The 27,145-nt window shown below is 38.1% G+C and overlaps 1 protein-coding gene across 1 annotated transcript in view; it reads right to left on the minus strand.

Annotated features, from left to right (window-relative positions):
- Positions 1–21,215, minus strand: part of lrrc75bb (leucine rich repeat containing 75Bb) — a 33,571-nt gene extending 12,356 nt beyond the window's left edge. The window contains exons 1-3 of the mRNA XM_044095838.1: positions 20,611–21,215; positions 14,119–14,247; positions 11,829–11,941 (exon numbers count right to left, since the gene is read on the minus strand). Coding sequence (XP_043951773.1) covers positions 11,829–11,941; positions 14,119–14,247; positions 20,611–21,018 — 650 coding nt within the window. The 5' untranslated portion in view covers positions 21,019–21,215. The remainder of the gene's footprint in view (positions 1–11,828; positions 11,942–14,118; positions 14,248–20,610) is intronic.
- Between the last annotated feature and the right edge of the window lie 5,930 nt (positions 21,216–27,145).

Raw genomic sequence — 27,145 nt, forward strand, 5'->3', positions numbered from 1 at the left:
CCTCATTTTCCAGCCTCCACTCAGACTAGCTGTGTCCCTTGATGTTACAGAATGTAAGTGCTCATCATTACTCTCAAGCCTCTTTGCTTCACCAGTTTGCTAATCACTTTCCGCTTGAAAGCAACCAACACTTTCTCCACACTGAACCAGACAGAGCTGAGGGTGGAAAATGTCTCTCTCTTTTTTTTTTTTTTTTTTTTTTTAGAACATGTAAAGTCTCCTTTAATATGATAGTTTTTCTTAACAAGAAAAATCATCTTACAGTCAGTTAATATTTTGGCCACCAAGAATTGTATCTCATCAAGTCTTGGTGAGAACACGTTCCCCTTCATTTACTCTCGTGAATGAGTAAAACATTAAGAGACGCAGAGACAGGTTGGAGGTAATAACTTAATTTACCAAGGGATTTAACATAATGATAGGTGGGGAATGTTATAATTCACAGGGCTGCTCAGTGGCGCAGTTGGTAGAGCTGTTGCCTTGCAGCAAGAAGGTCCTGGGATCGATTCCCGGCCCGGGTTCTTTCTGCATGGAGTTTGCATGTTCTCCCTGTGCATGCGTGGGTTCTCTCCGGGTTCTCCGGTTTCCTCCCACAGTCCAAAAACATGACTGTCAGGTTAACTGGTCTATTTACTCTCTAAATTCTCCCTAGGTGTGAGTGTGTGTGTTAATGGTTGTTTGTCTTGTATGTCTTTGACTGGTGACCTGTCCAGGGTGAACCCCGCCTCTCGCCCGGGACGCAGCTGGAGAGGAACCAGCAACCCTCCAGACCCCATCAGGGACGAAGGGTGTCCAGCAAATGGATGGATGGATGTTATAATTCAGTAAATGGCAAGGTGTGATGTATTGTATTTCAAAGACAGCTTATTGAAGTCTATTATGTTAAATATAATTGTAATCATAACTATTTCTATGTACATGCTCACATAAATCACGTGAAAGTGCAAAAGTATTTGGCAAGGAATTTTTTTATTGATTGAAGATAAAACTTTAAAAATGCTACACATGTTGATTGCTGTTACTAAAATTCCTGACAAAAGGGTTAAATCTAACATATCACTCAAGAGAAATAAAAATAATGGTTTCAAACATCAAGCTACATTGAGTTTTAGATTACTGGAGAAATATCTGGTGAATATTGATTTATTTAGAGTCATAATGCAAAGTTTTTATTGTGAGCAGGAATAGCAATAAGAATCGGAAAAACAGCAGTATGTTGCCCTTAAGACGAGTCAATCTGAACACACAAAATCAAATTATTATTGTTTCATATTATTTTTTAAAACACTTTTACAATCGGAGAAAGAAGTTTTCAAAACTTTCTTTCTTCTATCTTCAACTTCTCTACATTATCTCCTTCTCACCGGTCAAAAGTTAAAATTGCTGCTGTCTGATCTTAAGAAGAGACAATCTAACATCTAAATCAGTGACGGAAAATCTTTCAAAGGTTGTTGGAAGAAAAACACAACATGGCTAGAGCTGCGTTAAGGTCCAGCAATATTCCAACGTCACACAAAATTCAATGTTATTTCAGCTGGGAGGAAGAACTTCCTGTGATATCGGTCAAAAGTTATTTCCTGCTGAGCAGGCAGACGAACATTTGACTCATTTCAAGAGAATGAAATAAAAGCACTTAAAAAACATAACGGATTGCAGTTCCACAGACCCGTGGGATGGCCAGATCAATGTCTGCTTCATCAACGCTTTGCTCCTGACTTGTTTATTCCTCAGATCGATTTGAACTGTTTCGCCTCCAGGCCTCTGTATAATGTAGAGCTGCTAGTCTGGGTCAGGCATATGAAAATCTGCATGGCTCTACTGTATAAAGTCAACTTCGGGAAGAGAAGCGTGGTTTCTATGTTTCTGTTTTACATGTCATTCTTGCGCCTTGAGCAGTTTGAACTGGATTAATGAAAATTTCCTACAATTATTCTGGGCAGAAATAGAGCCAGAATTGCCTCTACTCTAACAATATGACTGTCAAGCTAATACTGTAACTCTCATGAAAATGTTGAGCCAATAAAAGGGATGTTAGCCTCCACCATCTAGTTTTCTGCAGCTCCACGAGGATAATGGCACATTTACTGGGAAGGAAGAAAATAGCCTCAGAGCTCATTTGGATTTGGATTAAATTTTAGTGAAACATTTAGTAGATGGGTTGATTAAGGCGGTCTTCATTGTCTTTCATCAGTGAAGCAGCTAAAGGCTGTGCACTGCTTTAGCATCCCAGATGTGCCTCTTGAACTGACAGCACATGTTCCATCAGCAAAAGACTGAATAAAAAGAAACATATCTTTTAAAGCAGAGGTCAAGTTACCAAATTAGTATGCAAATTTTACTTTTTGCACGTTTTTTGTACTTGCATTTGAGTCTCGACTGCTCCTAAAAACACTCCAAGAGCTTAAAAACACACCCAGGCCATTTTTTTAGAAAATAAGCCAATGTTTTTTGGTGTCTGGAAAAGGAGCCATTTCAAAAACCTCCCAGTTGTTACAATTGCAAGAAAACCATGCGGAGCTCCAGCACATTTGGTCAGCTGGTTTTACCGCTGTACCTGCTGAACAATTGGTGCTAAAATATTTTGTTGTTGACTTGACAACAAGAAACCACTAGCTACATTCTTGTTGGTTGTGTTGGATGCTCTACTTCTGCTTTTCAAAGATGTAAAGTTGGAAACTGCACATATGTTTGCAGATATTTTCACATGTGAGTTGGAGGGAGCATCTTATTTTGAATTAAAGTGACAAGACACCCTAAAATAGATTATTCTGAAGGGAGCTCAAAACAGCAGGTTAAGACCAATAATTTTGACTAAACAAAACATGGACTGCATATTTCCATGTTTTGTTCTTTAGTTTAGTTTACAGACTAAAACTAAGTCTATGCTTAGTCCACAGACTTATCCTAACCTGTTCAAGGAAGCAAAACAGTTTACCTTTAAACTGCTGAAGTCGAGTCCAAATTAGAGTTTCATGTAGCAAGGAACTTTAATTGGACAATGAAAAACAGGACCGGGCTTGAGGGTCTCCCAAATGCAATAAACCTTTCATGGCTTTCAGCTGCTCCATCATGCAATCCTCAGGGGGTTTTGGCAAATAAATGCAGAAAGCAAGTCAAAGTAGCAAAACACAAAAAGGTAAGAAGGGGAAGAAATAAAAGGAAACGACATGCTCAAAATGACATAACTATCAGAAGCATCCCAGAACTACAGCCTGCTTTTTGCTTATTATTGGAAAATTATTACGCAACTTTATTTTTACAGTAGGTGTCATAATGCAGCTGTGTAGCATGTAAAATATGATGTTCACCCCCCCAGGCGAGCTATAAATTCCCCTCGGATTTGATTTGATGTGACGAACTGAATGTTTAGGTGAAGAGAAAGCAGAGACACAACTCTTTGGAAGAACTGTTTGGATTATATAACCGTATGTCACAGAGATTGTGCTTGTGTCTGACATGGCACGTCAAGCTACAGTTACAAAACCAGCATCAAAATGAGCCGTTCTCTTAACTCGAAGCAGGTGGTTTCAAGATTGTGGGAGATGCGCATCGAAATTAAAGAAGCAAGACTTGCAGATCAAAATCACAGCAGTTCTTCCTGAGGATTTTTAGAGAAAACCTCAATCCCTCAACAAACAATAAAAGTGTTCTGAAATAATACAAGATATTTAATCCCGTATCATTTAAAAAATTGTATCGAACCAAGTGTTTACTTGCAAATGCATTGAATCATTCTAATTATTTCATTATAGCTGTGTGGCCTGAAGACAGGAGCCACTGATGATATTGAGTGTCTCTTCCTTCCTCCCACTCCTCCTGCAGGATCTCAGCTTGTTCTGTGGGAAGCCCTCAATTATTCATGGAGAAAGATGGTGGCTGGATCTTTACATCTCTATTAAAAGTGGAGGTCAAACAGAAAGCATACTGAACCAAGTGCATGCAACATGCAATCAAACATGACGGCGAATCCCAGACAGCAAACAAGACCAGAGACATCATCGAACTCTTTTACACGCTTTACCCTTAAATCTTTGAATAATACAATCTGAAAACAACATGACTTTAAAACACAGAACACTGTCACCAACCCCAATAAATTTTAATCACTGATGATTTTACTACAGACAGTAAAATTTATGGGGGCAACATGAAACTGCTGCTGCGCATGTTACACAATGGGTTGTTGCTAGGTAACCAAAGAGTGAGTGAGTTAGTTGGTGCCACCAAGCTTGCTTTTCTAGCCGTGAGAAGTTGAGTGGCTAAAACCTTTCTTCTGCCTACATCCCCCAGAATCCTGTGCGGTTCTGAATATCATATTGATATGGATCATGTGATAAGTATTATTATTGTTTTAATGGCCAGCCCAACCACAGTCTTCCTTTTCTTTGCTAGAAGTGCAGACAATTAGCATCATAAGAAGAAAATCACACTTCTTAATCAATAGTGTGTATTGATTATATATTTCCCCTATTATTTCAGCTTAAATATAAGCATTTTTCTAATAATTTCTAAAGGCTCTGGGGTTCATGGTCAAATAAAACTGTAATTCTGGATCCTTGTGATAGATAGATGTATGTATGGGCATGATCAGAAGCAATACTTAGTACGCTACAGTGTTTTCATAATGCTTGGCTGGTACTAAGGAGCCAAAAGTTTCCAAAGGAGACAAAGAAGAAAATATTCCAAAAAGAACAAATTGAGATAAAACTTGGCAAACCTCTAACATTAGATTAACAGTTGTCTAAAATGCTAGTAGAACCTCTTTTCCCCTTAATTCCTTTAATTTAATTTTTGAAAATAAATTGTCACTGTTGCGGTTGCCTTAATTGTTTGATAGAGACGAATGTGGACAGGAATGTTGTTTTTGTGTTAAACTCCAGTAAAAAGACGTGGAACAGAAAATCCAAGTTATTGTTCACAAAAAGATACCAAAAAGATACTATCTTCTTCTTGAACCAATCTGTTAATTCATCACCAAGCCATATTTTCCTCCGTATAACCATCACTCCCTGGATATATTTTCCTTTTGGATCAATCTATAAGGTAAAGTGAAATCTGTGTAGGTCATGAGTCTCTGAAATGCTCGTCTGGCAACAATCTGTTCAGAATCACTTAAATGCTCTTCTGGCGCATTTAAGTGCTCAGGATGCTTTTGTAACTGAACACAGCATAATGTAGAAGTATAAAATTGGATTTCTGTCAAAACTGAAGTCAGATAAGTTATTTTCAATGGGATTTCAGCCCAAAGCAACAACATCATGCTGTCCATTAGCCCAGATTCATGCATCTATTCCAGTGAATGCTGGCAGCGTTTATTTATGCGACATGTAACAGGGAATACCCATCGGATATTTATAAAGAAAAGCGGTACTCAAGTGGTGTTTGAAATGCAAAACATCAGGCTACCCCAATCCAAATTATTCTTTTCTATGTGAATACAATAAAGTGAAAAAAACAACACAGTTTCAAACACTGCAGTTGACTGATAAACAGGCACTGAGGTTGTCCGTCCACAGCTCCCCACTCCCTGCTAACTGCTTCAAATCTTACAAGAAATCTAATCTTATTCAAATTGCAACCAATTTTAATAACCACTTATCTGTAAGTGATTATCATAGCAGGGTATTTTCTTTCATTAGAGGTTTAAGATTGTCTCAATTCAACCTCATCGTCATACTTTAGTCATCTTTGCCACTGGGTCAGTCATTCTGGCAGATTAACGATGCCGAGAGATGGTAATTGGATTCTCCAAAATTTGTCTGATATCAGTGATATCAGTCAGAGGTGTAATAATCCGCCCACATAATATTACTGAGGGTGGTCCAACAGCTGCTTTACAGAAAACAGGTGCAATCAGGCTGCAGTCAGAAAACTCTACCAAACATCTGAGCCCAGAATTATTCATACTCTCAGTGATCTTAAATTATTTTTGTTCAGCAGGAAGTTTGTTTACGAAAGGAAAAGAGACGGGTAACTATAAAAGATAACAAAACAGCATATCAGAAATTATTCATACCATCCTTAATAAATTAGTGTTTAAAATATATTAGTTATAAGGCAATCAAACTCTTCCTGTATTAGCTTATAATAACATTTTGATTATCTAATGAGCTCCAAGTGTTTGAGGCCAATTCACAGAGTGAACAAAGCCTGTTTTGAAAAAAGGGAGGAGCTACTTTAACTCATCAAAACATTTCATAATCTCTATAATCATGGCTGTAAAATTAGTTACTTGAGTTGCTATGAAAAGAAGACATGAAATCACATCTGCAGCTGGAGTTCAATACCTCGAAAATGTGCTGCAGATGCAATTTTGATCTAATAAAAGATCTGATCTTCATTAACCTGAAATTCAATACTGGTCCCAAAAACATTAGAAACCTCCCTCTGTGGATGTGGGAAACCTGGCTTGTGCTGCAGAGAAAGACAACAAAAACATCGCCTTGAGCGTGACAGACTCGCGCTGCACTTACAGCGTCGGAGAAGCAAAGCAGGTCTCGGTAATAAACCTCGAGTTATGATTTATGAGTTATCGCTGGGGCATTTGCGGCCACTTGCTTGTATGTCACGAGAAACAATCCAATCTGAGACAAGAAATGGAGAGCAGGCTCTGTACTTATTAGATTGACTTCTCAATTTCACCGTCAGGAGAAAATAAGACTTAAGCATAAGCTTTTTCCCATCCAAAACATGAAAAAAAACAAGATCAATTCAAAGTGATGTTGGAGGAAAGATGGGAAATACGTGACTTCTGATCTGCTACCTTGCAGTGATTTCCCCCCCACCTCGCTTTTTCTTCTCTTCATCTGACAGTGCCTTTCCTCAGAGCATTTCCCCAGAGCCTCAGCTCAACCTGCAGAGCTGCTGTGTGTGGCAACTGTTGAACAAAATGGGCCGGAAAATCGATGCAAGGAGGGGGATTTCTTTTAAGCAGGTGAAATTGAGGACCAGAAACATAAAAAGAGAGCGGAGAAAGGATTAGGAAGGTGAAACGGAGAATTTAAGAGAAAAACGTGCCGCCTCCTTCTCTGTGTTACCGGGTTTAATTTCATGCAAAGACATTTGAGTTTTCTGTGGGGTTTTTTTGTATTCGCAGATATAAATCCTACAGCGAAGTGCTGCTGCTGTTTGGATGTTTGCAGCTCTTGCTAATGAGCATACTGTGAGGCCTTGTTGTTTTGTTGAGTGTTTGAAACATTGCAACGGAGAGGCTGGGGCGGGAAGTTAACTCGAGCTGTCAAAAATAAAATCTTTCAATCTGGGTTAATTGCTCAGGGAGAACGCCTCATCATTATCACAGGAGATCATTTTTTTCCCCCCTCTTCTTTCTTGATATACATGCCATTCTCATTATTTTGCACAAAATATAAACATGCTACTGTTTAGGCCTTTCCAGTGGTGTCCTACTTCCCACAGAGTTTCTGTTTGACCTGAAACCATTTACTGCTTTCTCAGCAGCATCCAACATGCCAAAAAAGTAGAAATGAATGAATGTGATCTTCCAGTAGGTCAGTCTGTTTTGTTTTTATTATTTTGCAAACAATGCTGGAAAATACTCAATTCTGTATTTTAGTGTTAGCGATAAGTGAATTTCCAGGGATATTTGCTGCATCCAGAAATGTTTTAAAGTCTTCAATCATTGAACTGAATACAAACCCAAGACAAGAACACTATCTCTTTTTCTTTTCTTTTCTTTTTTCACAGGATAGGGATTCTTCTGTCTTTTTAAGGTATTGCCATCTTCTTATCCTCATACCTTTGACACATACAGTAGACTTTTACGACCAATAAATCCAAAAATACAGCCGTTAATGACTCTTCAGTCCTTTATAACAAACCTGGATGGTTACAGATTTAAGCTGTCGAAACTTTACGAAACAAAAGATAAAAATTAATAGTACGGACGACCACTTTCAGTCTTCATTCCTGAGATTTCACATTGCATCAATAACTTGCAAACTCTTGATATTCTTGCACACAGCTGAGTGAATTTTTACCTGCAGTGCACAACATCAGGTGAACCTCAATTGGGAAGAATCGAGGCTTTATTGAAATCCCTGATTCAATTCTAAGTAAGCAACATTTTACTCAAAAGAGCTGATGCAAAAACATTTCATTTTGTCACATCATTTGAAGATAATCCTGTCCTATTTTACACTTTGTCCTTTAAAGTTAATTAATTGGACTATTCTAAGCATATAAACATCCATCCATCCATTTTCTGTTCACCCTCATGGGGTCGGGAGGGTTGCTGGTTCCTCTCCAGCTGCGTTCCAGGCGAGAGGCGGGTTCACCCTGGACAGGTCGCCAGTCTGTCGCAGGGCAACACGGAGACATACAAGACAAACAACCATTCACACACACACTCACACCTAGGGATTTAGAGAGACCGATTAACCTGACAGTCATGTTTTTGGACTGTGGGAGGAAGCCGGAGAACCTGGAGAGAACCCACCATGCACAGGGAGAACATGCAAACTCCGTGCAGAAAGACCCCGGGCCGGGAATCGAACCCAGGACCTTCTTGCTGCAAGGCAACAGCTCTACCAACTGCGCCACTGTGCAGCCCGCATATAAACAATATTTTCTAATTTCATTTTATTTATTTATCATGTTTGATTGTTTTCTCGGTTACTAGTGTTGACAAAATCACAATAACCTGTAGTTTGTATTTTATGACTTATGAATGAGCACAGAAAGGTCAAAAAAGTGCATAAACTGAAAACACACAAATAGTTTTCTAATTTTAGCTTGATATATCATTTTATAGATTCTATTAGCTCTTGTTCCTCAACAATTCAAAAACATTGCACAGCGCTTTCTGCAATTATCTATATTCCAGTGAATTTATTGGGATTTTGCTACAAGTATCAGATGAAAAAAAATTACATTACAAAGTTAAAAGACATTAAAGTTCTGAAATGTTTTCTATTCTTTGTCTCTGCCAGCTTTGCAAACCTATATAACTTAATATTTTTGACTATTCATGCTTGTAAAATATCTAAAACAAGAATCTGTGGACAGCGTTGTTCAGTTCATGTCAGAAATTCTCCACCTGGATACACGTCTGGACTTTGACAGGGACACCAAGGAACATGGTTTTATAAAACTTTTTAAATTCTTTAATTTCTTATAATCTGAGTTCTTAAATGCAAGTCACAGAATGAATAATTTGTCTTAATCCTCTGATGCGTGAGTGACTGACGATACAGTCTTCTGTGAGCGGCTCTTTTTTGATCCGGGTTACAATCAATGTGCTTTTGTGCTATTTTTGTCAGTTTGATTCAAAATAATGTTTTGTATAATACTTTCCACTGTGTTTTATTTCACACAAGAATTATTTCATGTTTGAAATATTTTCATTTTTTATTTTTTAGAACAGCTTGTAGAACATTTGTGACAATTTGTAGAACATTTTAAAAACAAAATGACAACAATAACAATTTTACAACAGCAATGATAAAATGCCAATAATGGACAATGTCAACATCCATTATGAGTGTGTGCGTGTGCGTGTGTGCGTGTGTGTGTGTGTGTGTGTGTGTGTGGGCATGGGGAGGGGGTGCGAAAGAGCAAGTTTCTTGAAACTAGCTAGCTATCATTACTCCTTACTCCTAGGCCCAAACTTTGCTCTCCCAAGCCTCTTGTTCCAGCTCCCCTGGGGGAATCCCAAGGCCATCTGGGAAATATAGTCCCTCCAGCGTGTCCTGGGTCTTCCCCAGGGTCTCCTCCCAGTGGGTCGTGCCTGGATCACCTCACCAGAGAGGCATCTAGGAGGCATCCTAATCAGATGCCCGAGCCACCTCAACTGGCTCCTCTCGATGTGAAGGAGCAGCGGCTCTACTCTCTCTAAGGGAGAGCACAGACACCCTACAGGGAAGACTAATTTCAGCCCCTTCTATCCGTGATCTCGTTCTTTCGGTCATGACCCAAAGCTCATGACCATAGATGAGGGTGGGAACGTAGAACGACCGGTAAATCAAGAGCTTTGCTCTTTGACTCAGCTCTCTCTTCACCATAACAGACCAGTACAGCTCCGGCTTCACTGCAGACGCTGCATCAATCCACCCATCGATCTCCCGCTCTCTTCTTCCCTCATTGGTGAACAAGATCCCGAGATACTTGAACTCCTCCACGTGGGGCAGGACATCCTCCCCGACCCGGAGACGGCACTCTATTCTTTTCCAGCTCATTTATTTATGCATTTATTTATGTAGCTATGAGTTTTTATTTTATTTACTGAGATGATGAAAGAAAGAACCTTGAACACATTGATCAATTTTCTCTCTGCCCGAGCACACACACACACACACACACACACACACCCCCACCATGATACAGATATACACAGTATAGACGGTAATGTTATCTAGTTGGTTAGATAACTAGTGTTGGCTAATTTTGAAGAAGGCTAATATGTCGATTCGTGACAATAACACTGACACATTACTCATGATGGACAAACACACACACATTTGTGAGGTAAAAAATAAAGATAATACTTATGTGTAAGAGTTCTTGCTGTGTAAAATATTATTACTCGGGGGTGATGCTTATGACTCAGTGTGTATGGCTCACAAAAAAAATAGTTTCCCTGACAGTCACAGTTGGTAAGAAACAAAGATTCTCATGAATTTTTAGGAAATGAATGCGGATCATTTTTGACCCATCATGGAAGATTGGGTAGTAATATAAAACATGCTATTTCTTAAAATGTATAAAAGGTAAATTAAGCATTTGAATTGCATGATATCAGTAGCATATTTTTGAGGAATACCTGGAATATGAAGTGATGAAAACATTTCACAACAATGATATTGCAAAAAGATGACCTCAGCGGGTCAAAAAGGACCCACTTATGCATCAGAGGGTTAATAATTGTTTGTTTTGACTGAAATGGGGGCGAGGACCACATTACACACTGAAAACCTCGTTGAGGAAAGAGATTTTTGCTCTTCATCATCAGCAGTTCTTCCTCTGGAGGGATGGCCTGATTTATTTCATTTTTAATTAACAAATGAAGGGCGTGGCTGGATTTGTGTCTGTTTAAACCTTTGAAGTGGATTGCTTGGTTATGTCAGCAGAGAGGTGCCATCACTGAATTAAAAACCATACTTATGTAACCCTGACAGACTAATACAAGCATCAGCAGAGTGAAAATGCGTGAGAAGAAATCTAAGCTCTAAAGCTGTTACTACAAGGCTTTGTTTTATCTATCCATCCATACATACTCATCTCCAAAGGTCATTGGGGATCTGCACCCCAAAATATTTTACTTCCCCATCAGCTTTAACTATTTCTCAGTTTTCACAAAAAAATGTTTCTTGTAGAATATAACTTGGGACAGAGATTAAATAGTTTTTTTTAAAACTACAACTTAAAGTTAATAATTGTGCACAGACTTTAGTTGCATCAGTTTATGTAGTTTTACAATAAAAATGTATCAGTTTACTAATGTTGAAAAACTGATAGTGCCTGAGGGAAGGCAAGAGTTGGAAACAGCCGCTAGGAAAAGCAGGGCTAATGTTTAATTAAGGCAAAATTGGCTTGATGTTTAATTAAGACAAAGCTAATCCATCCATTATGAACCTTGGAGGGATTATTTTCAAGGGAAGGAATTTTGCGTTTGATGAAGTTTCAGCTATCAGACGTGTTTGGAAATTGCGATCTCTGCTCGATCACCTTGAAGCGAGAGCAAGTGGAGAGACTTTTCCAAAGTGGCAGCAGACTGGGAATCACTTCGCTGTGGTCACTCGGTCAGCGAGTGCATCGTCTTAGAAACGACAGCAGAGTGTCACTTTCACTCACTCACACACACAAACACCCACCATGCCTGGGACTTCCTTCTGGGCACGCTCTGTTTAGTCCACTTGGAGTGAGGGGTCAAGTGGTAAATCAGCTGGCGGCAGATCTTGTTGGTGGATTTGAGTGACTCAGTCTCCTGCAAAAACACAGAAATACAGCTGAATCATACTCTTGAGAGACAAAATACCTTTGAAACCACATACAGCATGCAAAAAGACAGCCTGTTTTCTACGACTTTCTCAAAAAACTGAATCTTTCATGTTTTATGTCAGTTAAGATTTGCCAAGTTATTCCTGTTGCTAAATGCCAGAAAAATCACAATAACAATAAAACGATAGTATTGCTGTTTTTAGACCATTTTTAAGTAATATAATGGTAATGGCAAAATAATAATGCAAGAGCGCATTCTGAAAGATCGATAGTCTTTAAATTTAAAAAGTATTTAACACTGAAACTGGAAGACATTTAAAATATCTAAAAGAAATCAAACAAAACAAAAAACAAAATGAATTTAAAAGTCTTTGTAAACAAAATCGTCCTTCAAAAAAGGGCTGGTTGAGTCCAAACCACCACACTGAAGACTTTCATCATCCAGGTTTTGGTAGAAAGTGTGAAAAAAGAGAAACAATAAATCATGCCAATGAAAATTATTGAGTTTGCTTTAATTTATCATGCAATTAATTGATTTATTGATTATTGTGACAGGCCTCTGTCTGATTGATAAGCCCCTGACTCCATATAATATATATTATAAAAACCTTGTTTTAACTTTGTTTTAATATGTAGGACAGCTTCAGATGGTTGATATTTTAAGCCGTCCAATAAACTCAATTGAAAAAAAACCTCCTTCAAACATTTCATCCAGCAGACATTTCATCACAGACTTTACATGCAAAAGGCTGAGCTGAACAGGGTGAGTCTAATTAATGCTACAACTCAATGACAACCAAAAGGCAATGTCGTAAAAAGGGGGAAACATTGTTTAATTCACCCTGAGGAAACTAACGACTCCTGCTGCTACTTCTTCTCACAGCTGACAAACTGAACAGGCTTCAACCTATTCAACCCCTTGAATGATCAAGCATGAAGTCACTGGGAGTTTTTTCAAAGGATCCGTCGTCTGGATGGATCCACACAGCCGATCGTGTGAAATAATCTAGAGAGTGAATGCAACCGAAGCGTACGCTGAATTAACTCAAGCCTGACAACAGACTCGAAAAATTTGGTTTGTCTTGACTCACAGTATGTGTTTGGATATTAAATCTATGTGATTCCTGGGTTGTTGGAAAATGTTGGTGACAGTAACAGCTGCAGGGCCCTGAATTCAGCCTCTCTACACCCTTGTCACGTTTGACACAGTATCTCGCTACGGGTCGGTGGCCAGTCAGGAGCTCACCGCTGCCAGTCTTTCACTTTCCTTCCCTGACTCCTGGGCTTCTGCATCCGAAGCAAACAGGAATAAAAATGGAGTTTCCTACAGACTTTATCATTGCACTTCTGTGATCTTGTCTTCAGACTTTAAATCTTTTCCGTGCAGGAGTGACATCTCACCACAAAAAAAGATAATAGCTTCACGCAATTTTTGTCTTTTTTTGCAGCCAATCTGAGCAGCTGTGCCTCTGTTCGCATGCCCAAGATTGAAATGTATCTTGAATTTTAACGCGTCTGATTTGTATGCTGCGCCGCAAGTGAATGAGCTCGGCTGCCAGTCTGGACGAAACACAATTTACTTCTTAAAGAATCAGTGGCTCCATTTTAGTTTCCGACAAGTTGAAATGAGGATAGTTGCAGAAATACAACTGCAGAAAAATCTTAAAGAATGTGATGGCCCGCTTTCAGAGGCATGCATTCGGGAATTAGGGGAGTTTTCTTGTTTTGTCTCTCCAATAGCCACTTGTCAAGGTCCTCAGCGTGTCCTCACTGTTGGCGCCAAATCTCCTCTGACCCAGTAGCTCAGTGGCCAAGAAGTGTTTTGACTTCAGCACAGCAGCTGGCAATCTTTCACAGCGCAAAGAAAGAGCAGAGCACTAAACAGGGTCACAACCAGATATAATGCTCTCTCTGTTCCCTTTATCCATCCTTAGCTGTCACTTTATATTTTAAAGTGAGTACAACTTGATTCATGCATTTGGGAAAAGCAAACAAATGCAGTTTTCCTTTAATTGGGTTGTAGTGGTTTATCTGTAGTTAACCAGACATAGATGAACAATACAATTAAATTACTGATTTTAAAGCCTGCTTAAGAACCCTGATTTTACAATAAGCTGTCATCAATGCAACATTTAAACAAACTGAAAAGCTGCAGGTTCGTACCCGTTTGGGGCATTGCAGGTCCCGGGCGAGACTGAGCAGCAGCTCGTGAGAAATGGGGTCCACCAGGTTGAGAAAAGCTGCGTTCTTGTACAAAATGTCGTTCAGTGATGATCCCTTCAGTCCCAAATCCTGAGGGGAAAGAAAAGACAGAAATTAAACTTGGAGCTTCGCCTGATTAAATCATTTGTGAACTTCACAAATTTTACCAGCAGCTTGAGCGCTTTTTAAATAAAGACAGATTGCAAAGAGATTTTCAAGCTTTTCTTTTCTTTTTTCCTGTCATCTCAGCTTGTTATCTTCATGTGAGGAGATAGGGATTCCCCATCAGAGTGCTGCGCAGCTCCATCACACACAGTGCCAATGTACATATGAAGATAATTTCAAAAGCTGAGAGCCATTTGAGAGCTGCGTTTAAGTGGGAACAGATGCAATATTGTTATACCTTAATCAGATAAAACAGTTTTACTCTCTGGTGAAGAATAAGTGTTTCTCTACAATATTTCTACCTTCAAGGATTGAAGAAGTCGAAGAGTGATTTAATAAAACCAGAAACCTAGAGGCTTATTAATTGTATGTTTTCCTCAGACTATATTTGTTTACCCCAATAATGTAAATACTTCATGTATGTAGCATGAGTTTGTTAGAATACATGATGTTTTAAGACAGGTTGAAGCTTGTTTGCACAGAACAAACAAGAGAGACGACATGAAACAACACAATTAGCTGAAAGGTTTGTGGGAATAAAAGTTTAGAGGAAATTGATTCCTTTAGGCATAAAGCTTAATTATTACTTTCATAATCCATGCAAACCTAAAAAGGGCTTTTCCTCCCTTTCATTATGGGCATGACTGGTTTTACCAAACATAAAGAGAGGAGCCATGTTTTCACCAGTCCATCACGTGCTTGTTTGTGGTGAAATCAGAGGCTGCGGCGCTGCTGAATAAATGTTGTCAGCGATTCTTTGAGCTGAAACGCTTTTGAAACGGCAGGCTGGAGGCTAAACATCTTCTATATGTGCTGACTGCCATAACGCTTTGGGGGCACAGTGGAAACAAAGACAAAAACTCCCATCAGCAGTTTCTCCTCCTCCAGCTTCTGGGTTGATTTATTACAGCCGAGATCAGTGGGATTCCCTGATCCTCCACACACAGGCTACCACATGAGTGAAGAAACTGAAGCACTGAGGATTTTTAAACAGCGCCTTTTGATTATGTAAGTGGCTCATCTGATCCGCGCCGCTGCTGCATCACATTCTGGTGCACAGATGAAAAGACACCCGTTTTAAATATACAGAGAGATCTGATTGCATTCACTGACTTCTCATTGTGAAAGCATGAAATGTTCTGCTCTTTGTCCCCGACAGGAAGCTTCTGTACTCTCCTGGTTAAAGCTGCACATCTCCAGGTTTGAATAAGGAGAGCATCTCTAAACCGGAGAGCATCGTCCCACACATGCGGTTTATTAGAATCCAGAAACATATGAAATCTAATGTATTAAATCCCATCCCACAAGTTCCTGCTTCGATGAAAGAAATATGCAGCAGCAGTCAGAAGATGGAGGTTCATTTAACTCCATTTCTTATTGATTTATGGTCCTCTGGTTCGACTACCTGATTAATTGTTCATGAGTGGATGACTTGCTGTTGCGATCAGTTAGTTAATGACATCAGGACTAAATGCATAAAATCTAAAACATAACATAAGTTGTGATCTGGACAAAAATGAGACTGCAATCAACTTTTAGGACTGTTTTTGTCTAGTTGAAAAAAACAAAAACAGAACGGGAAACTTTCAAAAGCTTGTTTTCCCCATTTTAAGATCACAGTCTGTATGTTCAAAATCGCCGAAGGAATTCATATCTGACAATTTATTCATGCATCTAAACTAAGATCTATACGTAGGATTCAAATCCTGTTGAAACAAAAACCTGTCCATCAATGCTTCAGTGGCTGACCACACATAAATTTACAAAAATTACAACATAATGACAACAAATATAATGTTGGAGAGTTTGGAGGGCCTCAAATGTTGATTGATCAGCTTCGGTGATGTTTCCTGCTCATGTTTAGGTGACAAAAAAACTCAACCCAACTTTAAACTATGCCACAGTATAAAATAAAGTCAATGAAAAAATATAAACACAAAAACTACTTTTAAATAACACTACTTGCTTTAAGTCAATGAGTTTGAATTAACAACTCCTGTAAAAAATATTCTGGAAACAGAAACTGTCTTGTTTAATCTAGAACAGAACAATGTGAACATTTTGAATGAAGTGAAGTCCCATTGATAAAAGAAGTGAGCTTATCAAGGCTATATATGTCACAAAATAAAACATTTTCTATTTTGATGTCAAATCACCTGTAAATAATACAATAATTGAAAATATATGATAAAAACATTAAAAATTAAGTTTATATGCAAAGCGGAACAATATATTAATAACAATCATCATTCCAGCATCAATATATGTAAAAGTAGGCATGGGCTGAGTTTTGCTTCCAAGATTGACCAACGTTTATAAAGTTAAAACTTTATAAACTCCTTCAGTTTAAAATCCTTTATTAAAGATACCGTAGAAAGTGTTCATGTGACAGTGGACAGTGGTTACATAAAGTGATAAAGAGCTGTTCTTCCCACAACTGTTTGCTGAGCACTGCAGGTCAGCAGGCTGATAGGAAGAAGACGCTGACTCTTTTCCCTCTTACAAGACGGAAACATTTTGCAGTTGTGAAAAATACATGTATCGGATAATTAGAATCAGGGTTTCCCACAGAAAACCTGCTAAGCCAGGTGGTCGGGCACCAGGCAGTCATTCATTCAGCGGGCCGTCGTGTTACTGAGTTAAAAAATGTTTAAAGTTGACAGGAACTTTGAAAATATCACTTGGTAATTATGTGTTATTGAAAGATTGGGAAATTAATACCTGAACACCAACTATAAAGCCTTAAAAATGCAAATATTTTGAAAAGACTTAAATAAATAAGCAATACTTAGCCTGGTGGGGGGACAAGTTAAGCCTGGTGGCCCGCCAGGCTGAACATACACTGGGGGAAACTTTGGACAACGCAATGTCACAATCTCAAACGACTGCTTGGCTGCAATATTCAATCTCTGCTTGTCTGTGACATATTAGATAAGCTGAATGAATCCCAATATTCAAGAATAATGCAATATTACCCATTGATACTTTTTTATTTTGTATTGGCTTTCCTGTACAACAGAAAGCAACTTGACAGGTGATAATATTAAAGAATTACATCAACTGGTTTGAAAACAATTTGATGTACGGTTTATTAAAACAAATAAAATGCGACAGCTTTGCTTCATTTGAACTGTAGCATTTTCGCAGCTTACTTTAGTCTGACGCTTTATTCCAATAAAGCTTTGTTTACTAATTAATGTCTAGAATAATCCCAAACTAATTAACGTAATGGTCCAGAAGTCATATGCTTGATGAAGATTTAACACTGTTAATGGTTCCTGTTTGCAATGACTTCCTGTGTGTGAAAGAATAAAAAAGGCTCCTTCATCTGTCATCTCAAGGTGATTATCTCCACATTCATCCATTCCTGGGAGGAAAAGCTGCCTCACTGCTGGAGAGTTGCAACAGGAGATCTACCGGCACTTTTTCACCCCCCATCTTGAAGTGTTATTAGTCAGACACTTGGCTTCAGCCCAAACAATGTAGCAGCGCTCTGGCTTCACCTCGTCTCGCGATGGAGGGAGCAGTCGTGCTTCGTGAGCATCTTAAACATGGTGATATGGAGACGTATGAAACAGAAGGCAGAGCCGATATCCCATCTGAGATTTAACAGATTGCAGAGCTGCTTTAAGATATATAAGATATATATATATATCTATATATATGTATATATATAGATATATATATATATCAGCATGATTTTTGTGCAAAATCTGTGCAACACCTAAAGGTTGACATTTTGTAAATTTCCAGTTTCCTGTTGTACATTCTCTCTGCATTTTTAAGAAGTTATTTAAGTCAGAGTATATGTGGAGCTCTTTTGACAGGGTCCATCTCAATCAATAATTAGATTTCTCAAACAAACAACAAAAAAAGGACCAAGTGATACCTAATAATAATTCATAAGAGTTAAACCTCAGATTAAAAATGAAGCCAATGTATCAGAATTATAACTTTCAAGACTCTTTTCCCACCTGTAGTTAATTTGCTTTGTTCCAAATCAGCTGATAAGTTTGATTTTTGAGGTGTTTTTTAAAATTGTTTTTATGAGCTCCAAGCAAATCGAAACCAGTCACAGGAAACCAGGTGAGACCGTTCAGTCTGGTTCTTCTGCTAAGGGCACATCAGACCAATAAACAGATGTTTTAAGCTGGTAGAAAACAAGGAGAATTTATTCATTTAATTAGTTTGCTTCTGGGTAAAATTATCAGGAAGCACACCGAATGATTTTGAGATCTCTTCAAAGCTGCAAAGGGCTTTATGTTTAATGAAAAATAGTTTATTAGTCCATTTAACTCCCACAAAGCAAACCTGGCTGTGAGAAGGAGTTTGGGTCAGGCTAGCAGCAGACACTAGCAGAAACTAGCTGTGTCTGAGTGAAGGAAGGAAAGAAACCTCAGGTGTGAAAACACACCAAGAGAGCAAGTGAAATTGCTTAAATGAGTTTTTTGACATGCACAGAAGTTTGGGTCCTATTTCTCAGAAAGAGAAAGGAAAGTTGTGGAGACAAATACGAATAATTTAAGTTCAGACATCAACCACTGTCCTGGCAAATTGCAGTGCTATTACCCATTAGCATCCCATGGATGAGATGATACAATCTTATGAGTTGTTCTTATAAGATTGTATTTCTATACATAAATGTATTTCTATGTCAATACACATGTAATAAGTCACTTGAGATTCCAATAATGTATGAAAAGTAATGTTCAACTCACTGTTCGACGCCTCATCATTGACAGAACAAAAACTTTTACATCATTTTACATCAACAAGGGTCCAATTAATTTACTTCAATAAAATAGTTGGTTCACAACAAGTCTTATGTCCATAATCCAACATAATTGAAAGCCTTTAAAATGTCATGTATGGGTTTATTTCTCATAAAGTTTTCCTCATACTTCTATTAGAATACTATTTTCTTAAGTGTCTTAAAATGAAAGGACATTTTAGAACGGGTTCCCAAACTCCGGTAATTGGCCAGAGTCCTGCATTTTTTATGTGTCCCTGCATTAACACACCTGAATCGAATCACAAAGTAGTTAGCAGGACTTTGTAGAGGTTATATGCTCAGAAAGCTGTTCAGCCCATAGATTCAGGTGTTTTGTTTTAGGGATGTCTGGAAAACTTGCAAGCACTCCAGCAATGGAGCGACAGACCCCAAATGTTAGTAAAAACAACCACGATACTGAGTTTCCTCATCTTAGAGGTTGCAAATATGCGCAGAAACCCATCAGACATAAAAATCTAAGCCAGTCAGTAAAAATTAAGATAACTGATCTCCACAATTTGTTTCATCTTTGCTGGAGGGGGCCCACTGGACTCAAACTGTGACTTAGACATGACCTTTACCCTCTGCAACTCAAATGCTGCAGAATCGACTGCAAAATCTGTCAAAAGCTGCTTTCCTGCCTTCATGCTAACTAATTCCAGCTGATTAGTTTGAGTCTTGTCATCAACTCAAACACAAAACAGAATTGGTAGGATTTTTTTTTTCTCTAAAGCACTTTTTAATATTTGTTCTTTTAAATCCAACATTTCAAATCCAGATAGCTCTGTGTTTGTGTCACTGGACATTTATTAGAAAAAGAAGGGATTTTTTTTTTCTATAGAACCATTAAAAAAAACTACAGTGCTATGCAACAGGGTCCCATAAAAATCTGGAATAAGTCCATGTTCAAAGCACAGCTGAGCTTAGTTAAACTGCTCCACTTTCTTGGGTTTAACGATGCATCATTCATCCTGGATCCTTATTCACACTTCTAAAGGGTGCAATATTAAACACAATAAACAAGTAAGGAATCTTATGCATTAAAAGTTGACCATTATTTCCAAAACTGACTGAATTTATATCAGTATCCAGAGAATATAAGTGTTCAAAAGTTTAGCTGAAGAAAAAGAAATAGGTTTAATTTTGTAGTAAACAAGGACAGCATATAGTAAACGATTAAAATTGTTTCACCTTTCAGAAATGATCAACAATGACACAGCTAGATATCTAACTAAATACAACTCTGTGTATAATCATTTGAAGTTTGTGTGTCTTCTGAATGCGAATATTCTAAATAAGGTTCTTAGAGTGTAAGCTATTCTAGATTGTAAGAGGAAATTGTTACAATCTTTTACTCTACAACAACAAAACTCTACAACAACAAAACAAAAAACACAACAAGCAAAAGCCTCAGAAACGTTTGTGTTCTGACAAAACTTCATTTCCTCGTTTTTCTTTTAAAAAAAGAAGTATAAATAAGATTTAAAGGAAGCTAACAAATCATAATAAGTTCCTACCTTCCTCAGTAGTTTGAGCACTTCACCTGCTTGCTCAGTCTTGTGCTCCCGGAGCATCCTCTGGATCTCCCGGACCCAGGCCACCCGTTTGACATACGGGCTCTGGTTGGTTTTCCGCAGCATCCCCGGCAGCTTGTCGGACTTGAGCATCAGGGATGTAAACAAGAAGTCTCCGCCGCTCCTGCCGCCACTTCTCTCGTCCTCTTTGGGCAGATCATTCCGCTGGTGTCTCCTTTTGGTCAATTTGCTCTCAAAATCCAGACTTCTTTGTCGGGTTAACTTGGAGCCCATCACTCCAGGGAGGATGTGTCGGCGGCAGTGGAACTGAGCGGGAGCGGGAGCAGGGCTTGTGCAACACGCAGCCAAAACATCACACCTAAGCTGCTCCGCACGGGACTGGACGCGCATCAGACGTGTGCTTGAAAGTTGCAAAGCTGCTTAGAAACGCGCTGCAAAAGCACATAACAGTGCGCTGTCCGTGTCGCCAACGTCCCCTGCATGCATCCCTCTCCATGCACTGCCTGAGCACTCTGGCATCATTTGCCTCCACTCGGAGCTTGAGCTCTTCTCAGCCAATCAGACGGAGAGCTGCTGCTCAGCTTGGGAGCGAGAGTCATGCAGCAGACTGTTGAATGTTGTCAGATTCGTTTTCCCACCTTTTCCCTCATCATAAGCAAAGCAGACAGGTTAGAGACAAACACACACTGATTGGATACTCAACAGAAGCGCAAAAAATAAGGAAAAACACTTTAAATCCTTCATAATAAATAATTTTACCAAGAAGAAACATCATTTCTGAAAAGTGTAGGCTATTATTCTCTACTAGATTCTGGTTACTTTGTTTCGTTTTCTGGACGCTCCGATAGGATAAAAGTGCAGCTATTATTTTTTTTATTTATTTGTAAAATTCCCGTTTGCATTCAAATGCAACCAATAAAACTTTTTTATTTTCAAATGTGGAGATGAGAAGGCAGTAACCCATCTCAGCAGCAGTCAGACGTTTTTCTGTCTTTGCAACATGCCGGATAAAAGAACACTTTTTTATTTCCTTCACTCAGTCTTTGCAGGTGATGTTGAGGGTTCGTTTGAAAACTGATTTGGGTTCAACCTAAACGTTGTGGGAGTAACTCAAATAGTGTGGTGCACCAGTGCAACCAGTTGGTTCAGAGTGTTTATATAAGTTTCTAATGAGCTCCAACAGCCAGATTTGTCTAAGTTGTTTTCTGAAACGGCTAATTTATTATGATTACAGTATGAATAACTTAGCTTGATCTTACCTTCTTCTAAGACTTGTTCTTGATTTTGTTTGGGCTTTGGTCCTCACTTTATCCCGGGGATCAAAACATAATAATTAATTGGTGATAAAGACAACATACAACTTGTTTTTCTGAGATTTCTCTCGCTCACATACACGGGTTCTCTCTGTGACTGAATTGGTTTTCTCCTCGTACTCTGGTCTCTTTTCATTGACAAATTACATACATTTAACCTAATTAGTAATAGACAAAGAGAATACACAGACACTAAAAGTTAATTCCTGGATTCTCCAGTTTCATGCAGCTTTTATTGATGATAAATGGATACAAATGCTAACAGCGGAATGTAAACAAACATGTCATCGTTTTGTTGGGATGCTTCAATTTTATGTTCCTAAACACATGTATTTCAGGTAACTTGTGATTTACTGAAATGGAAAAAAATACAAACAAAAATTCTCAAAAGATTTTTTGTTTACTTGAAGCAAAACATACTTTGAAGTTATTTAATGAACTGAGTTGTTTTTTTTTTTAGATCCTTATTTCAGTCCATTCCTATTTCAGATGAATCCCTTCTCCACCATACTTTAGTCAAATAAATGGCTGGTTACCAGACCTGCAGAGCTGAATGACTGTCAGTGAGGGAATTCAAACATTTGATTTGATTTTTCTCGATTGTTTTCATGAAGCCTTCAACCTCACATTTTCGAAACAGTTAACACACAGGCCAAAACATCCACACTCATGGTCAATGTGACACATTTTGTTTGCAAAAAGCTTTAACTATGCCAAACATTTGAAAAATAAAACAAAAGCAAATAAAGCCTTCAAACATGAGGTCTTCCAATCAATTATTACATATTAGATAACACTTTATATCACTTTCATGATAGTATTGTTGGTCATCTTTAAACACGGCTGGTGCCAAATTGTTCTTCTTGGAAAGAACTGAGTCTAGAACCAGAAAGGCTTCAGTCCACATTTCATTGACTGCATGACATTTTGTTCAAACTGCGACTGAAAACTGACATGCCTTTAATAATAAAGAAAATACATTAAATGTAAACTTAAAATAACATCAAATAATTAGAAAGTTAAATAAAAAAAAAATCTATAACAATAACATAAATGACTACTATTGTTACTCAGACTCATCTTCCTCGGTTTCAAACTCGTAAAGATCAACGCAGACACGGCGGACTTCTGCAGACTGATCGCCAAGAGAAGATCTTTGGGACATATGTATCAGTGAATGATACATATGTACATACACTGATACATACATCAGTATGAATCAGTGCATTCATACTGATGTAAGGTAATTTAATATCGCTATAAGAACGGGTGATTTCTGTTTGGTAGCCATAATTATAACAATGCAGTTTGATCTGCTTGAGTGACAGCTGTGTTAAATGCTTTGTGAAAGGGTGAGGCATTTGTGTCAAACAAACGTAAGATGGTTCATGCATTTTGCAAGAGGTGTCTTCTGCTCTGCTGGGATAGTGGTGATGAAAACTGATTGGATCCCAAAGCAATCAAGAGAAACTGTAACATTTACACAAAACGCAGCACATTTCTCAAAACAGCTCATACAAACTTCACCAACGTAAACAATACTGTCAGTGAAGTGTTAGGTTCACCTGGAGAAAAAAAAAACTGTTCAATAATAATAATAAATAAATAATAAAAATAACAATACTTTATTGATCCCCTAGAGGGGGGAAATTTAATTTATCCCAGCATTGCACACAATAACAAGAATAATAAATAACAGCATATAATGATATTCTTAAGGACACACACATTGCTCAGTACATTAAATATATAATCAACATCTAAAACGCACAACTCTATAGACCATGTATGAATTATACAGTCTGATAGCCTCAGGCAGAAAGGACTGGCTGTAGCGTTCTTTAGCACATTTTTAGCACACAATTTGTGAGGCTTTATAAAATTGCATAAAATTTGTTTGACATAATTTGACATATTTTGTTTGACATTTTCCAACATTTTTGCTTGTAAAGTCATAAGCAGTGAAATGCTGACTATTAGTTTCACGTGGAATGACTGATCATTGATTGATGATTAGAGTTAATTTCTTCCTGACTTGACATGAGCGAATGATAACGGTACAATGTAGCAGAAAATTTGTTGCGTGGAAGCATTGATGCAAGTCCAAAATGGATTTGCAATTTGTTGCGAGGAAGCAGGAAGTACTACTGTGATGGACTAAATGTTGTGGAGCTTCAACTAATAGTTATTAGATCAGAAAAAAAATGTAATGAAGCAATTTAAAAAAATCACAAACTGTAGATTTCAAATGGGTGAACAATTAGTGTTTAGCGTTGTTTCACAGTGAGCTGAGATAGACAGATAGAAAGACAGATAAACAGATAAATCCTTTTCATTCTGACACACTTTTCCTCAAACTAAAAAAAATTGTAAAATGCAAATTTTAAAACCGGAGTAATGTTATTTTTTTTGTTTTGTTTTGTGAAAATAAATCCACCAGTGAAGCCAGGAAGAGCGCAGGGCTCATTCTAATTCTATTAGTGTTGTATTTTCCTGCCGATAAGGTTACATTTTGTCTGTGCTGCTCTGCTGGTTTCTTCTCTGAGCTGAAAAACATGTACTTGTGATAAATTTTACACAGGACAAATATGCCCTGTAAGGGACATCTGTCATTCCTGATAACGGCGGCACAAAGTGAATTGGATACATCTGCAAATGCATTTGTTTCCACCATCAGTCATAGAAATGTGGCTGATGCTCTCTAAAGGAAATAAAGTTTAATGCTCTCCTGTTTCATCTGTAGGCCGGACCGTACACTGGTTCCTCAGATTCGCTCAGTCAAAAAACATTTCTTAAACTCAAAGGAAATCCTGGCACAGGTGTGAGAAAAAGCTAAAGCTAATTTGCCCCCCACACAGCTTCTCTACTGTGCACTGTCAAGCATAAAGCTGGCATGATATTGATGTGTCTGTGAATACCTGCCTCCTGCACAGGAGCTGATTTACAGTGCAGCCTCCTGATTGCCTTTGCACTTATGCAACACAGATGGATGTGTCAGGATGTTGTGATTTCTTTGTGTACAGGATGTAAACTGTGTTAATAAGGAAGCACACGGAGAAACACACAGGGGAAGGAGAAGAGGAAAACACCTCTATGCCAGGTTCTCAAGTGTTAAAAAACCTGAATGTATCGTGGTAAAAATGAGACTGTTATAATGTATTTCCTTCCTTTCATCACTTTTAATGTGACATTTATCCTCCATAATTCAACTGAAAAGCAAACAAATATGCAAAACTGAAAGTTTGCTTGGTTTGAAACTATGTGTGAAAGTCTAAATAAGTCTTTATCAGCCAATAAAGTATAATTTTGAATTTGATGTCTGGGTTTCAGTTTCATCACTCCGTGTCGATTGCCATCATCGTGACTGATGAGTGCATCTCTGCCGCTTGAACGTGTCGACCAAACGTCAGTAATTGAGGAAACAGTGTCAGCCCAAAGTTCTGCTGGAGGCAGCAGCACATCATGTACATAACCAGTCATATTCACTTTTTGAAATGTTCCCATTGTCCCATGTTTTGTCTGACTGAAGGCAACATAAGTTACATAGTGGTGCTCAGTGTGCCTGGAAACTATGTAATACCTCCCTGTTAAACTTCAAGTGTTGAGCAAACTGAGTTTGTATTTTTGTTAACAGTATAAAAGCTTCGAATTGCATCTTGCACCCGTTATATTTAACTTTTTATGATTAAAAAGTGTCATAAAAACCAATACTTTTATGCTTAATCTTGTAATGTAATTTTTGTTTCGCAAGAACACCTTTTTCTTTTTTTTTGTTTTTATTCAGTGACTCTCAGCTGTTCAGCTAGAGAAAGTGGTTGCTCAAGGTTAGGATGACTTTATGGCTTGTCATAAAAGGGATATAATTACCTCTTCATAAAAAATACCCTTTGCTGAATTACCTGCTGCTGAGTCAAAGAAAATTCCCACATTGGGAATCCTAAACACACGTCTGCTTTGAATTGTGTAACAAGGAAAAACCCGAGTTGTGTCACATCACCTGTCACAAACAAAGAGTTAAAATTTCACAATTTGCGTCTCTTGAAAAATGGAAAACTGTGATATACAGTTTGTTAACAATTATAGGGCAATTTTTTGGTAAAGGTATCTTTAAGAAACTGTTCTAAAATAGTTTTAAAAGCTGGATTGTAACCAGTAATGTAGATAATCCTATCAGGACTTGAATGTTTTCATTTTTTAAAATCCTTCTTTCTGTCACTCTTCTGAAAATGCCAGATTGTTGGACAGCTGATAGCTTTCCTGTTTACATTTTTTTCCACCTGGGTTGTGTCTCTCTGCAGTTCATCCAAAACTTACCACGACACGAATAGCTGCATCTCTAAATACATGGACTGACAGTTGAGGTGGAGCCCCCCGATTCTGCTGAGGTTGCAGTTGTGTCACTTTTTCCGTTTTGGGAAGATGCTTGCTCTGTGAAACTAAAAATGCTTTGTACATATTTTTTTCAGAGCATAAGTCTTATTTTAAGCTTCTCCACAACTGCATATCTTTTACAATGAGAGTTAAGAAAAAAATTACAAAACTGGTCCTGAAAACCACAAGCATGCTTGTTCATAAAGCTGAGGTATTTGTCTGATTTTATCTGAACTATTCCTCCCCTTTGCCGCTTCAGGTCATTTGATATGAAGCTCATGAAATGTTTCTCACTTCTTGTCTCAACTATTGACAGGCAAAGCTTCACATCAGTTTTAGACATTAGTTGTTAAGAGAGCAGTGAGTTAGTTACCACAGGATACCCCTGATGTTGTCCATACTAGCTGATCTGGTTGCTTATTTACTGGAGGTTTTGTCTTCAAACAATTCAGTTTTGGTGTCTTTTCCCTCCTCAATCAGGAGATGTGATCCTTTCCCTCACCTTCATGAAAACTTTAATTTTTTCTCATTTAGCATGCACTTTGTTTAAAACTCCCAAATGAAAAGGCTTGTGAAGCTTTTTATTATAAAGAAATTCCTATTTTTCCTCTGAGTTTTACTACTGGTAGAGTTATGTAACACAATCATTGCAAAACTTTCTGTTCCTACATCATCCATTTAAAATGAATGACCAACAAAATGACGCCTCTGCAAGTTAATATTTGTCACAGACCTGTTGAAGTATCACTGTAGATAAAAGAAAATCTTTCGCCTGTAGGTTGTTTTACTTTGTAAGTTTCAGGGTCATGCAGTAACTCAGTCTGTGTTCATCA

Source organism: Gambusia affinis, linkage group LG17 (genome assembly GCF_019740435.1).
Source record: "Gambusia affinis linkage group LG17, SWU_Gaff_1.0, whole genome shotgun sequence".
Lineage (NCBI taxonomy): Eukaryota > Metazoa > Chordata > Actinopteri > Cyprinodontiformes > Poeciliidae > Gambusia > Gambusia affinis.